Source organism: Dreissena polymorpha, chromosome 8, assembly GCF_020536995.1.
Source record: "Dreissena polymorpha isolate Duluth1 chromosome 8, UMN_Dpol_1.0, whole genome shotgun sequence".
Lineage (NCBI taxonomy): Eukaryota > Metazoa > Mollusca > Bivalvia > Myida > Dreissenidae > Dreissena > Dreissena polymorpha.
Window position 1 is genome coordinate 76,462,647 of NC_068362.1, and position 17,114 is coordinate 76,479,760.

The 17,114-nt window shown below is 38.9% G+C and overlaps 1 protein-coding gene across 1 annotated transcript; it reads left to right on the top strand.

Annotated features, from left to right (window-relative positions):
• Window positions 1-15,165, top strand: LOC127843107 (peroxidase-like). The gene is made up of 14 exons (XM_052372917.1): window positions 1-232; window positions 608-804; window positions 2,327-2,471; window positions 3,082-3,296; window positions 4,315-4,555; window positions 5,434-5,540; window positions 7,860-7,961; window positions 8,715-8,813; window positions 9,053-9,213; window positions 11,907-12,337; window positions 13,029-13,145; window positions 13,450-13,619; window positions 14,067-14,169; window positions 14,727-15,165. Exons 1-14 carry the CDS (start codon window positions 198-200, stop codon window positions 14,785-14,787), a joined length of 2,184 nt encoding a protein of 727 aa, XP_052228877.1. The 5' UTR covers window positions 1-197; the 3' UTR covers window positions 14,788-15,165.
• The last annotated feature ends 1,949 nt before the right edge of the window (window positions 15,166-17,114 follow it).

Consider the following 17,114-nt stretch of genomic DNA (forward strand, 5'->3'; position numbering starts at 1 on the left):
TGTTAAACGGCGGAAAACACATGCTCTACATCGTATGCCGTTGTCGCCTAAATTGGGCACCTTAAACCGGCGAATCACGTGACGCTGTATTTAAGCAGACAACCAAATTGTCAGGTCCTCCAAAGCGACTAGTATGAAAGGCTGTTGGTCACCTCTCTAAGAGCGTTCGTCAAACGTCGAGAGGTCGTACGCCTCGTATGAAGGCATTTCGAGCTGGGATTTGGGATACTTGGTGTGTATTTATAATTGGACAAATAGTCAACAATAATAATTAGCATGCGAAAGTGAAGTGCAAAACATGTATATTCACTGAGCTTATATGCCTATAAGATTGATCTTAGACCTAAGGTTTTTATCAAATGTGTTGTTGTTTTAATCAAGGGCGGTCTGCGTGCTGGTACACTATAGTTAGAAAGTGGCCACTTTTTACTGACAAAAAATACTGGAAAGTAAAAGATTTTTACTTAAAGTGTTAATAGAATCGTGCACAATTTTGTTAAAAGCTAAACGATCGGGATAATTACTACACTTACGCGTGTATGATTTTATTTAATCATACTATCTAAATCTGACACATGCTGCATTTTATCCGATATTTCTACTTTAGGTTTCCAAACATGTTATCGGCCATCTTAATTATTTGTGGCCTTGGAATGGCATCGTGTACTACGCATGCGCCGGTGAGTCCCGTATGCGCAAGTCTGAACATGATGCAGGTGCGCGCGGTCATCACGCAAGCGATTGCCAACGCGCGCGCGGCGCTGACCAGTCAGAAACAGCTGAACGAGTACATGTTTAGAATCGGTAAGTCTGTGATATATACACGTTCTTTAAATATATAAGGTAAAATGTAACCTACTGATAATTAAGAGTTCTTTCCTATCTCAAATTATTCAGCCTTTGTTCTGTGAACATGTTTTAATGTATGCTTTAACTACATTTACAAGCTTTACAAATATTATTGTTTCTTCTAGAATTTTCTAAGGAGAAAATGTCTTTATTGTCAAGAAAATCCAGTAAACAGTATGTAGAAAAGTGTGACTATGATACTACGGATCGGACACAGCATAAACTTATATATGTTGTAAAACGTTTTTCGTGACGGCTGCCAGTGGAGTTTTTTTTCTCCTTTCCTTGCTTATTTGTAAATAAATAGTATTGAAGTAAAGCGCAAAAAACGAGCGAATGTTTAAACTTTTTAAAAAAACGTCTACAATGTCGTCAAGCAATCCCACCTCTTTATACCGCCATCATAGGCGGATCCAGGGGGGGGGGGCGGACGCGGCGTACGCCCCCCCCCCCCCCTAAAATCATTAAAGTAAAGTCAATTCATTTGATGTTTTACACTTAACTACATCTAAATCACCTATTTAAACTTGTCAAAGCCCTCAAAATCACTAAAATCGTGGAGCTTCCGGGGGGCTTCGCCCCCCTGGACCCCAAAAACTATACACTATGCATTTTTTGGCATTATATGAAGGTTCTTTGATGAAAGTATATAAGGCGTGACATGCTCGAGAAGTGGTTGTCAAAGCCTTCAAAATCACTAAAATCATGGAGCTTCTGGGGGGCTTTGCCCCCCTGGACCCCCCAAAACTATAAACTATGCACTTTTTTGGCATTATAAGAAGGTACTTTGATGAAAGTATATAAGACGTGACATGCTCGAGAAGTGGTTGTCAAAGCCTTCAAAATCATTAAAATCGTGAAGCTTCAGGGGGGCTTCGCCCCCCTGGACCCCCCTCATTGATAAAATATGCATTTTTTTTGCATTATTAGAAGGTACTTTGATGAAAGTATATAAGGCGTGACATGCTCGAGAAGTGGTTGTCAAAGCCTTAAAAATCACTAAAATCGTGGAGCTTCTGGGGGGCTTCGCCCCGCTGGACCCCCCAAAACTATAAACTATGCACTTTTTGGCATTATAAGAAGGTACTTTGATGAAAGTATATAAGGCGTGACATGCTCGAGAAGTGGTTGCCAAAGCCTCCAAAATCATTAAAATCATGAAGCTTCCGGGGGGCTTCGCACCCCTGGACCCCCTAAACGACAAACTATGCACTTTTTTTGTCATTATAAGAAGGTACTTTGATGAAAGTATAAGGCGTGACATGCTCGAGAAGTGGTTGTCAAAGCCTTCGAAATCACTAAAATCGTTAAGCTCACGGTGGGCATCGCCCCTTGGACCCCCTAGCAGAGCTTTGCCCTGCACCCGCCAGGGGCCCTAGCGGCCCCTTGACCCCCCAGCAAATCTTTCAATATCCCGCCCCCCCCCCCCCCTAACCAGAAATCCTGGATCCGCCCCTGGTCATATCCCTCATTTTAGGGATCGACGAGCCATTGAACATGCCGAGTCAGACGAAGACCTACCACCAACACTATGCGGCCTTCTCTCACCTCAACCAACCCGCGGCCATCCAGGTGGACTCCGGTTACATCGTACAGTACGCAACCGAACAGATCACCAGCCAGTAGGTTACACTGCACTGTCTCATATTGGTTTCTTTAAGTACTTAACTGATTATTACACGTTTTCGTAAAAAAAATGTTTAACATTTATATATGATTATAATGAGTGCACAAAAAGCATTTATATCTATCTCTTTAGAGAAGTTGCTCTTCATACACACTTGTTTTGTTAGAAATTAAGATAATGTCTAACATAAAATTTTGTTAGAAATTTAGATGTATGGCTTAGAGAAAATATGTACAGTCACTTGTCATCGAAAATTATTGAATGCATGCTAAAATCTATTCCGTTCTACACTGAAAAAAATGCGCTTATTTTACTCAAGACACGTTTGAAAGAAATATATCGTATTAGGTTTATGTTCAAACGCGTTTGTAGCGAATAGAATATGGAATTTACTCTTAGTATGCACGTAGTGTACTTGCTCGATTCGCACCAGAGTCATCGCTTGCAAATGCGTATGTAGAAAATATACGATTAATAAATACTAATACCTAATCGCTATTATTTGACCGATTTCAATATTTGTTGCTGTTCTTGTTTGTGTTGTTTGTTGTATATCTACAAGATATCCATAAGGAACGATTTGAATAAAGTTTCTTTTTGAAAAGATTGATGATCGGTGTCGACGAACTGAACTCCTGCCCCGGCGTCCAAATGATCTGGCACGAGCTCATCTCACCATTCTGTATCCGTCGTGACGCAATATGTGACGTCAACGCCAAATATAGAACAATCGACGGCTCGTGCAACAACTTGCAGCGCCCTCTGTGGGGCCGCTCCAACAGACCTCATATCCGATTTTTGAAGCCGCATTATATGGATGGTAAGCGTGTTTACCGAGACATGCCATTTAATTTCCGAATTTCCATTCTTCGTAACAATTCCGCTTTTGTCCCTGTTGGAAGACTAAATAAGTATTTAGACACCGATAGATTTATATAAAATAAATATTAACGATATTGTTTATAATCTGATATACATATGGGCCGTTCTCTGTGAAAAATGAGTTTAATGCATCTGCATAGAGTGTCGTCCCAGATTAGCCTGTACAGTCCGCACAGGCTAATAAGGGATGACGCTTTCCGCTTTTGTGGTATTTTTTATTTACAGAAAGTCTCTTTTTAGTGAAAAGCCTGTTAAGGCGGAAAGTGTCGTCCCTGATTAGCATGTGCGTACTGCACAGGCTAATCTGGGACGACACTTTACGCAAGTGCATCAAACTCCTTTTTCACAGAGCACGGCCTATATATGGGAGAGTGGTGTCTACCGAGGTAAAAGACCGATGTGCTAATTACTCTTTGATTTTTTTTTTCATTAAACTGATCAGACATGCTCAAAATAATAAACATAAAGAACATGCAGATTTGATATAAGCAATCAAGCGCTCTTCAACATTAATATACATTTTAATTAGCTCTTATAGATTGTTACATTTGACGACATTTTCGGGAAAACGTTTACTACATGTATGTTATAGCCCACGAGCGGCGTATATAAAGAATTTTTTGCCCGAACGGGATTTTGTGTACCAACGTCATGGTTTCTTAAAAAATTGGCAGCAATGGGTTAATGGACATTCCAAGTGAGAAAGGCAGCACGGGAGAGATTCTTATCTTTTTTTACCGGTAATAAAACCGTTATTGTAGATTCAATGTTTACACATAAATAGAGCACACAGGCCTTTGTAATTCTGAATAAGTGATACCCACCGACTATCAAAGGCCCTTCAAACATCGGAAACAGAATCCATATTACGAAAGTGTATAGGGCATGGACCCATGTTACATTAAGGTATTGCTTCTCTTATACTTTTTGTTCAAAACCCCTAACACGCCTTACAGACATCGGCGTCCCACGCCAGGTGAGTGTCACAGGGGAGCAGCTCCCGAGTGCGCGCACCGTGAGCAACGCGATCCACCGTCAGGACCCGTGCTGCCCCTTGAAGGAGCGAGACTTGAGCCTCTACGTGATGCAATGGGGCCAGATGCTTGACCACGACCTCACGGATACCGCTATCGCCAAGGGCGCCAATGACGCCACCATCATCTGCTGTAACCTCACACAGGAAGTTCTCATGAAAAGGTTCAGTACTGGCCAGACTTGCTTAGTCTGTTTATTTGTTGTTGTTTTTCCGGCGTTGTCAATATTGTTTTCATACACCCTACTCGCACTTTTCCATGGTACGATGGTTAAGCAGTTGAAAATGAACATACGTATACAAGCTACCGCTTACAGCCACACTTTCATCAGATGAAGTGTGTAGAATAGCTATATAAATAGCGCCCATGGCAGTACCGGATATATAGTTGTTCCTAGACACAAATAGAGTAGAAAGGTTCAAGCCAAAATAGGTCAGCTGGATTGTTTCAGGCGGGTGAAGTGTACATCACTTTCCGGTAAGAAGAAGGAATTGATCCCTTTTTGTATAAAAAACGTGTGTTGGTACTGAAAGAAATTTTCAGAAATTAAGTACTCTGCGAAAAGTTCCCACGCGAAACATGTATGCTGTGCATCTTACGTAAAACATTGTTGCTGTACATTTGATTTCTCTTATACAAATACACCGCACATTTCACCTATTGCATGTGAAGAAGTCGTTCACCGCACATTTCACCTATTGAATGTGAAGAAATAGTTCAGATTGATATGCTATTCTTCAAATGACAACCGGATGTCATGTACAGTAACAAAATCACGCTTTATTTCACAACGTATGTTACACATTCCTTAGAAGTAGGACATGAACAAGAAAAGTATTTACGGGGAGCGCCATATATTCTAAAAGTATTCATACTGAATTACATACTTTATTTACATAATATACTGAATTGACATTTACTAATTCTATGAACTCGTTCTTCTGTCCGCTACGAAAACAGACCATACCCCCGTTAAAATGCCAAATTTTTATTTCTACGTGTCTTACTGCGATGTTACCAGTCTCAGCGCGTCTGTTACAGGTCCGAGTGTTTCCCCATCTACATTCAGGCTGGGGACGAACGGTTCAAGGAATCATGTATGAACTTCGTGCGCTCCATAGCAGGACATAGCGACACTTGCGACATGGGTAAGCCATTGTTCGATCCAAAGTCTTCCGGCATATATATTTGAATGGTTCAAATCATAACTCAATCTCTGGCGTATATATTTGATTGCTTTCGATCACACCTCAATCTACAGCATATATTTTTATGGTTCCGATCATAACTCAATCTTCGGCATATATTCGAATGGTTCTTATCATAACTCAATCTCCGGCATATATTTGTATGGTTCCGATCATAACTCAATCTCCGGATTATATTCGAACGGTTCCGATCATATCTCAATATCCGGCATATATATTTGAATGGTTCCGATCATAACTCAATCTTCGGCATATATTCAAATGGTTCCGACCATGACTCAATCTCCGACATATATATATATGAATGTTTCCGACCCTAACTCAATCTCCAGCATATATATTTGAATGGTTCCGATCATTACTCAATCTCCGACATATATTTGAATGGTTCCGATCATTACTCAATCTCCGACATCTATTTGAATGGTTCCGATCATACCTAAATCTCCGACATATATTTGAATGGTTCCGACCATAACTCAATCGCCGACATATATATATATATATATATATATATATATATTTATATATATATATATATATATATATATATATATATATATATATATATATATATATATATATATATATATGAATGTTTGCGACCATAACTCAATCTCCGTCATATATTCGAATGGTTCCGATCATATCTCAATCTCCGACAAATATTAGAATGGTTCCGATCATTACTCAATCTCAGACATATATTCGAATGGTTCCGATCATAGCTCAATCTCCTGCGAATGTATTTGAATTGTTATGATCATAACTCAATCTCCGCCATATATATGAATGGTTTTGATCATAACTCTATCTCCGGCGTATATATTTGATTGGTTTCGATCATATCTCGATCTCCGACATATATGTGAATGGTTCCTATAATAACTTAATATACAGCATATATATGTGAATGGTTCCGACCATAACTTAATTTTCGACAAATATGTGAATGGTTCCGATCATAACTTAATATACAGCATATGTATGTGAATGGTTCCGATCATAACTCAATCTCCGACATATATGTGAATGGTTCCGATCATAACTTAATCTCCGACATATATTTGAATGGTTCCGATCATAATTTAATCCAAAGCATATATTTTTGAATGGTTCCGATCATAACTCAATCTCCGACATCTATTTGAATGGTTCCGATCACACCTCAATCTTGAATGGTTCCGATCATAACTTAATATCCAGCATATATGTGAATGGTTCCGATCATAACTCAGTCTCCGACATATATTTGAATGGTTCCGATCATAACTCAATCTCCGACATATATATGTGAATGGTTCCGATCATAACTTAATTTCCGACATATATTTGAATGGTTCCGATCATACCTAAATCTCCGGCGAATATTTATATCTCCGATGTTGATAGGATCACGTGCCTCCGATGTTGATATGATCACGTGTTGATATGACCATGTGTTGATTTGATCACGTGTTTCCGATGTTGATAGGATCACGTGCCTCCGATGTTTATATGATCACGTGTTGATATGCTCACGGGTTGATATGATCACGTGTTTCCGATGTTGATATGGTCACGTGTTTGCGATGTTGATATGATCAGGTTTTTATATGATCACGTGTTGATATGGTCACGTGTTTATATGATCACGTGTTGATATGATCACGTGCTGATATGATCACGTGTTTCAAATTTTGGTGTTTCCGATGTTGATATAATCACGAGTTTCCGATGTTGATATGATCACGTGTTTCCGATGTTGATATGGTCACGAGTTTCCGATGTTGATATGGTCACGAGTTTCCGATGTTGATATGGTCACGAGTTTCCGATGTTGATATGATCACGAGTTTCCGATGTTGATATGGTCACGAGTTTCCGATGTTGATATGATCACGTGTTTCCGATGTTGATATGGTCACGTTGATGTTGATATGATCACGTGTTTCGGATGTTGATATGGTCACGAGTTTCCGATGTTGATATGATCACGTGTTTCCGATGTTGATATGGTCACGTTGATGTTGATATGATCACGTGTTTCCGATGTTGATATGGTCACGAGTTTCCGATGTTGATATGATCACGTGTTTCGGATGTTGATATGGTCACGAGTTTCCGATGTTGATATGATCACGAGTTTCCGATGTTGATATGGTCACGAGTTTCCGATGTTGATATGATCACGTGTTTCCGATGTTGATATGGTCACGTTGATGTTGATATGATCACGTGTTTCGGATGTTGATATGATCACGTGATCACGTGTTTCAGGTCGTCGTAATCAGCTGAACCAGGCGAGCTCGTTCCTGGACAGCTCATTCCTGTATGGTCACAATGACGAAGATGCGCGCGAGATCCGCTCCTTCCGGGACGGTAAGCGGCGTTCTAAGAACTTTGTAGATTTTTTCTAATGGATAAAATGAAAGGCTCAAAATATCACTGAAGCAGCTATGATGTAATTTCCTTAACAAATCTGATATGTGAAGAAGCTATGATGTAATTTCTTTAACAACACTAATATGTGAAGAAGCTATGATGTAATTTCTTTAACAACACTGATATGCACTGTACTAAATATCACTATACATGTAATTACAATTTAGTTCACCTGCCCGTAAACGCTGTAATATGATTTGATTATCGGATTAAGTTAACTGTTTTTCATTTCCCGATGAACCAAGTCTGTATAGATGATGGTTAGCAGTGATGGTGTAGTTTGCTCGATATCAATGTAGCCCTTATGACGTCGTGAACCTAATATCACTCAAGAAGCTGTGTACTTAATATCACTGAAGTTGAAATATTGTAATTGCGTTGTAGAGATCGCCGTTTAGTTCTCGATGCATAAAAGGTTTTTTTATTGGTTTTGGACTATTAAGACAACCTTGTTATCTTTTTGGTGAAGTTTGGGTTGTGTGTTCATCTTATTGAAAATTTACTGAGCTAAAACTCACGGGAAGTGGGCTCAACGGAACGCATATCACAGAACCTTATTCCCTTCAGTTTTAATTTTAAACAATTCTCGTCTAGGCACTAGAATAGTTCACTTGTGTAAGTTTAAACTGTCTCAATTCTGATCGGTCACTCTCCCCCTTCCATGCACATGTTCTCCGTGTGTGACTTCAGGCAAACTGAAGATGACAAATAGCGGCCTGTTTCCCGCCGGAACGAATGACCAGACGAACTGTGAGCTGGAGGGAAAGGGAGACTACTGCATGAAATCAGGTACTGAATTGTGTCCACCTCGGAGAATAATCAGGTACTCAATTGTGTCAACCTCCGAGCATAATCAGGTACTCAATTGTGTCAACCTCCGAGCATTTGCAGGTACTCAATTGCGTCAACCTCCGAGCATTTAACACATACACACTTTTTCCTGGGTTTGATGGTGTACCAGTACTTGGCTTACCACCGTCCGTCATATTCCCTACTTGAATCAGAAAACTCCTTTTTGTGTGCTGCAGGCGACTTCCGGATCCACGTGATGCCCGGCCTGACGGCTATCCAGGTGATGTTCCTGCGGGAACACAACCGACTGGCAGGCGTCCTGCAGCAGCTAAACCCCACCATGTGCGACGAGGACCTGTACCAGGAGGCGCGCAAGATCGTCATGGCCGAAGTACAGGTACGGTATATGTATGGGTGTCGGAAAAACGGCTTCATCGCTGTCGTCATAGTTTGATTGTAAAACATCGTTTTCGTCACGATTATCATTCCTATGGCGCCAATCTCCTCGCAGTGTTTATGTCCCAGTGTGGGTTTATGGCGCCAATCTCCCCGCAGTGTTTATGTCCCAGTGTGGGTTTATGGCGCCAATCTCCTCGCAATGTTTATGTCCCAGTGTGGGTTTATGGCGCCAATCTCCTCGCAGTGTTTATGTCCCAGTGTGGGTTTATGGTAGACACTGATTCACAAGTATAATCTTTTCAGATCTGGAAGATATCTTATTTGTAGCTTTTGATTATTGTGTTCAGGGCAATATTATTTTCGATATTATTTTAACTAATATGATCTCTAATGACGGCATTTGTGACCCCATTCCCCGTCCGTCCTTCCGTCTTTTTTTTCAGTCTATCCCGCTTCTTGTTTTTGAGCATAGATCAGTAAGTAATGAACAAGAAGCGTGACGATGTATTAGAAATTTACCTAATTATTGCCAATTTTATTCACTTTAGAGAAGTGCCGAGTAAAAGGACCTTATTTTTTTAGTTTTTTAAAGGATTTATCGCACATTTGCCATGCATAAAATTAGTATTGAATGTATTAAGATATAATTTCGTATAGTTATACAGGACAATGATAGAAAGTGCAGAGTACAAAAACAATTACTCTGTTTCCGGTAATGTTGGAGTTACACCCCTCTGCTATTATCAACAAAACAACAACAACATTTATTTCAGCAATAAAGCTTATACAAGCCCTTTGCCTACACATATACATTTTATATATACAAGTAATACAAGTCATGGCAGATGTGGATAAAGTGTTAAATTGAACACATGGTGTAAGTGAAAAAAAATTTATAATATATTTGTTGGAAAAAATATATTCAACATTGACAACAATATAATGTTAAGAAGTACAGTATTCATTCACTGAAAATTAAGTTAGTAGCCAGCAACAAGTTATAGAAATAATTAAAAATCAAATTATTTCAATACGAGAATTATGGTTATAGTCATTTATAAAAAATAACAATTTCTGAAAGTTGATATAATATCATAAATTATTAATAGCTTAGCCATTAAAAAAAATAATTCAAAATGAAACAACAAGTTGAGTGGAAACAAATTAGCATTGTTTATAATGCTATTCAAATTTATAAGGAATTAGAAATTGAATTTGAGTTAAGGTATGTTGCGCGTGAAATAAAATATGGAATGTAAATATGTTAAAGGGTTGTTACGTTCTAAAAGACCAATTTATACGAATCTAGTAGGCGTCGTAAATTTGAAGCTTCGTATATAAACTTTGCTAGACTAATAAGTATAGTTTTATTTTCACTGGACATCAGACTTTGAAACTTTGAAATTGTTGGCCATCTGCAGTACTGGTACTTAAAAAGTTTTCTTCTTAGGTGCGTATATATGGGGCAAACTAGTAAGAAATAGTACTCAGTTTCTACAGTATTCATATTACATAATTTGCACTTACGGTTTTCTTTTTCAATATTATTGTATCGCCCGCTATCTATTTCTAGGTTATGCGATGATAAACGGAATCTGCTTAGGGCAATTTTATATTTTGGTTCATTAATTTTGTCTAAATAACTTTCTAACGATAAACTATGTTTGAATAAAGAGTACGTAGAGAGACGGGTAGAGCTGTCAATATTATCATATTAAACGCATAACTCGAACAAATGGAATGGATTGAAATGAAACTTAATACATTTATAAAATGTATTTTAGAATTAGCAGATGAGGTAAGAGTTAAACTGTCATGACTCTTTTGTTTATATCCGTGTGCCCTCTATAATACCATTAAAAGAAAAGATATTACAATAAAACTTAATTAATCTACATAGAGCATTGTCTGATAGTCCAGAGTGAAAGGACCATATCGCCCTCTTCAGTGTTTGTGGAGTTATTGCGCTTTTCTTGTACTTAGCCATGTCACATAATCGTAATGTTTGATGTATATTATAACTCGAATAGTATTAAAGGGCCTCAAACGAAACTTCATATACTGCTAAAAGACTTCGAGGAAAAGTGCGTAGTAGAAGAGACATAACTTTTTACATAAACATGTATAATTCGTTATGTATTATTTTCATTAACAAAGACGATTACCTCAATCGTGGGATCACGATTACCTCAATCGTGGGATCACGATTACCTCAATCGTGGGATCACGATTACCTCAATCGTGGGATCACGATTACCTCAATCGTGGGATCACGATTACCTCAATCGTGGGATCACGATTACCTCAATCGTGGGATCACGATTACCTCAATCGTGGGATCACGATTACCTCAATCGTGGGATCACGATTACCTCAATCGTGGGATCACGATTACCTCAATCGTGGGATCACGATTACCTCAATCGTGGGATCACGATTACCTCAATCGTGGGATCACGATTACCTCAATCGTGGGATCACGATTACCTCAATCGTGGGATCACGCGGTATCCTTAGTTACAACAGCGGTACGACAAAAATGTAAATTGGATTTACGATAGCGTGGTCGATGCGTTTTGTCTTAAAATAACTAGTAACCGAAACTTAAACAAAACATTTCAATGATGATGCATTGCTCATTGCTTTCTATCGATGTGTATGCTATAATTTATCTTCTTGTCTCATTTCCAGCACATCACATACGCTCACTGGCTGCCGTTCGTGATCGGCGAACGTCTTTGGAAGCAGATGGGACTCGTGCCGTCTCCCTCTGGTTTCTGCACGAGCTATGATTGTGACCTTGACCCGACTATCTCTAACGTGTTTGGTGGCGCGGCGTTCCGGTTCGGGCACACGCTCCTACAGAACTCCGTGCTCTTCATGAAAGGCCAGGGCTTCCACATCCGGAATGAGATGGGCTTCAACCGGCCACGTATGATCTTCGACGACAACGCCAAGGGCTGCTCGTATGTTGCTATGGGTCTTTCGGTGCATCCGGCCAGCCGCGCGGACGGACAGGTCGTGGACAGCGTACGGAACAACCTCTTCCTTGACATGAACGGCCGCAGCTTCGATCTGATTTCGCTTAACATTCAGCGAGCCCGTGAACACGGTTTGCCAGGGTAAGTTGATTTCTTTTAACCTGAAATAAATTAGTACAGAAATGCCTTTCTGATAATTTCCTTTGTTTGTGTAGACTTAAAATAATAAATGCATGTTTTAGCTACCACGCGTGGGTCACGCGTCAACATGATCTCGCATTAACTTTAGGTAACAGTAAATAACAATAAATGTGTTTATGTTACAGTTGCATGTGCGTTTGTTACAGCTATATGTGTATATGTTACAGATACGTGTGTGTATGGTACAGCTACATGTTGGTTTGTTACAGATACATGTGTGTATGTTACAGCTACATGTGTGTATGTATTAGCTACATGTGTGTATGGTACAGCTATATTTGTGCATGTTACAGCTACATGTGTGTATGTAACAGCTACATGTATGTTTGTTACAGCTACATGTGTGTATGTATTAGCTTCATGTTTGTATGTTACAGCGACATGTGTTAATGTTACAGCTACATGTTTGTATGTTACAGCTACACATGTGTATGTTACAGCTACATGTGTGTATGTTACAGTTACATGTGTGAATGTTACAGCTACATGTGTTTATGTTACAGCTACATGTGTGTATGTTACAGCTACACGTGTGTATTTTACAGCTACATGTGTGGATGTTACAGTTACATGTGTGAATGTTACAGCTACGTGTGTGTATGTTACAGCTACATTTGTGTGAATGTTACAGCTACAACTCGTGGCGAAAGTTCTGTGGGATGCCCTACGCGATCCATTTCGGGACGGGCCCCGGCGGACTGGTGGACCACAACCCAGAGGACGCCAAGAAACTCCACTCTATATACAGGTAAATACGACACTTTTTGTATTCAGGTCACAATGAAAACAAAGCGTGAATAACTGCGTTTACATAACAGGGCGTTTCCCCATCTTTGTTAATTTGGTGGAAAAAAATGAGTCGCGAACTTTTCAAACTTGTGAAAAATGAGTCACGAACCGTTCAACATTGTGAACAAAATATTTGCGAAGTTTTTAAAATTGTGAAAATTTGGGTCGCAAACCTCTCAAATTTGTGATAAATGGCCATTCACTAAGAGGAAAAAGTTCCACATGATTAACCAAATACTAAGGGAAGCTACTTCCGCTTTCAGACACCCAGATGACATTGACATCTTCGCGGGCGGTCTCTCGGAGCGGCCGGTAGAGGGCGGCGTGATCGGACCCGTGTTCAGCTGCATTGTGGGTCGCACTTTCCACAACCTCAAGTACGGCGACAGGTTCTACTACGAGAACGAGGACAGCAGGACGGGATTCACGCTTGGTACTGGAGCTGGTTTTGTATTTTATTGTAAAAAGTATTTACCATCACGCTTGAAACTTTACATGGCGTAGTTTTGTCTCTGAATATTTAAGGCCATACCTGGTACTGAAGCTGTTTTCATATACCTATATTTGACGGTACAGTTTGCAACCATGTCTAAAATGAACAATGTGGGAGATAGTAGAAAATACTTAATATAAATGTGTTCAAAGAAAACCGGGAATGACATATGAGTTGTGTTTGCTGTTCTGTACTGTAAATGCGATTGGTCACTTGCCCTGAATGTAATATTTGCGCGTGATAACAATATATTCCCTCGTGAAACAACACATGTTATTGGGGGTTTCATTATTCCAAAATATTTGCTAAACAAGTTGCATCGATACTTGCGTTGCTTGGTTTTATTAACATCAATTTGAAAGCATAAGATTAACTGTCCCTTCACAGCCCAGCTGAACTCGATCAAGAAGATGGGTCTGGCCAAGCTGATGTGCCTACACTTCCACACGCCGCACGTGCAGATGGTCCCCTTCCGGATGCCCGGGCCAACGTGAGTACACACTGCACGTGCATTGCTCAAACTGATTTACATGCAACTTTGAATTTTAAAAGATGCAGTGGGCATTTTCATATTTTTAAAAAAAAGTTTCAAGTCTTTCGCTCTTAAGAAGTGACACCATTCAGTAGCTGAAATGTCATAAAATTGTCAATATATATGGTCCTTGCTCTGTGAAAAGGGGGTTAAATGCATGTTCGTAAAGTACCGTCTCATATTAGCCTGTGCAGTCCGCACAGGCTAATCAGGGACGACACTTTCTGCTTAAACTAGATTTTCTCTTACAAGAGACTTAATTTAAACGAGAAATATCATAAAAGCGTATTAAAGTGTCGTCCCTGCTTAGCCTGTGTGTACTGCACATGCTTTACTGGGACGACACTTTACGCACATTCATTTGACCCCCTTTTCACAGAGCAAGGCCCATTTCAAAACCATACCACGGTACATTTGTATTTAATTTAAATCGCACAAAAGGATGTTTATTTCAATGTCGAGGTCCGTATATTTCGTATAAGTCGTGTCTAAGTGAGAGGTTCGACATGTTCCAGGAACCCCTTGGTGAACTGCGCGATGTTTGAGGATCTGGACTTCTCACTGTGGAAGCAGTAACAGTCTGTCATCAAGCATGATTGTACCGATTGTATGAATAACTATCAACGAACACGCGTGCTTGCATGTGGATATTATGTTACCTTAATATGAATATCGATACATGTATTTCTTACTTATTATTTGAGTAATTATTTGCTGTAAAAGTCGGATAATTTCCGGTTGATTTATTTTTTTGTGTCTACGTAGATCGCAACGTTTCTATATCTCATCTTAGCCAATACGAGACAGTACTTCATTCCATGTCTTGATGTGTTTTATTTATGCGTATCCTTGACATTTACTTCAGCATCCTTTTTTTGAATTCCTCACGTAAAAACCATCAGTATACTTGCGATTATGAAAGATAAAACAAGAATATAAGTGGTTGAACAACAAGCTTTTCTGTGTGTTTCCAACTGCGGTTACTTATTTTTCTGTTGAGGGCAACAACTGTGCACTTTTTTTATCTGCTCTGGATTGAGTTCGCTCCCTTGAAATGTCTTAGCGTATTATTCGACGTTATTCTGTATTTAGGGGATACAATATTATGTTAATACACTCAAAGTGGATAAAATAGTCCGTATATACTCATATTCACTAATAATTTCGTTTCTAGCAATACAATGACTGTTGTGCGATGTCATAGACAGCTTTAATCTAACGCCAGCCGATTATGGGTTACGTATTCTTTGCTGATTAAAAAGTTCCTTTATTATCCAACGAACATATTTTAAAATAAATATTTTTAGAAAACAACAACAATAAATATAATAACATTGTTTCGTATTGAATTTAGCATTATGATTGCTGTTTTAACGCTGGCCATACATGCGCGTGTGTATTAATAACCTGTATTTGTGCTTTGACAATAATAAAACGCAAATAAGGATTCTAAACAAACCAACAAACAGTCCCCAATACAAACCATCAATAATCTCGCATATCACTATGAGCTCATTGTATAAATGCTATGGATGCTATATTTGCTAATAACTCACCTGTGGCTTTAGCTAACGGATTTCAAAGATTTGTGTTCACTAAGCCGACCGGTAGATTGTTACTAGATGATTCAAAGACAAACAAAACAAGCGCCGTGAAACGATTGTCCACCGAATCAAAGAGAGTACTTCTCTGCTATACGTATTATAAGATACACCAAACAGTTATTATAACAGAACACCGCCATGCTGTACAGGAATTTGATATTGAAATAATCCAACTTTCAAATGTGACAACATCGGCATTTTCATCATTTTTGTTTAAAAATTAATAGCTATCTTCTGTTATGGATTGAGCTGTGTTTAATGAGCAATTTATCTTAAAATGGGCTTTAGTGGATATGATAGCGAAGTTTTCCATTGTCGATAAAGTGCTGTATATTATGTACAAATCGGAAGTTAAATGGATATAAATGGTAAAGCCTGATAGATGAGCTATCGTGACTGCGTGTTTGATGGCAGTAAGTCACGTCTCCGGATTATCGCTATCGACTGACGGGGCGATAAATAGTCTCACATTTATTGGCATCAATAGCCCTAAACCCCGATTGTCGTGTGAATTTGCTTTTCGCGATGAACTTTCACTACATCCTTAAAAAAGATGTGTCATTTAACGTCATAATATACGGTGACATTAATTCCCAATGCATATACCGGATTTCATATATAAATTTAACAGGAATGATCGGTCCTTTTTTTGTAGTTTTGTAAACAGTTATAATATCTGCGTATTTATACTGTGTAATCAAAAATAGCGATATAAATAAGCGATAATGAATGACAACCGCGAAGATTGATCGATTTTACAATAAGTTAGAGTACCCGTCATCCGGCCATGTACATGTATTCATGTATCTTCAAATGTCCATCTTTTAGGTTTAGAAAGTGTTACTTTCGTATTTTAATTATTCTTTGTTATAGACATAACCAAAAAAACGAGCACATATAGCAGTTAAGTTTAAATTGCGTACATACACTTGTCTCGATTGGAAATGAGTATCCCTATATAAGTATACACATAGTAATAGTAAAACATTATTTATTTTTACTTTCGCAACAACATAATATTTTACCATTTTATCGCACATTTTGTCATATTATTGTGAACATAGCTGACACGCATTCCGTCCTCTTCACTGTTACGAAAGAGTGGGCGTTTTTAACACCAACTAGAGTCTGTAGTGCAGATGGCAAGGCGATCTCTACGTTTAAAATAAATGTTTTGCAGCTCATACCGTTTATTGAAGAACACAACTGTTAACATATGTAGTGAACATTTCGCGCGCACGATGTGGTAATTTAAAGGCGGTATTCAATATAAAAAAACGTTTGACATGATGTGTATAA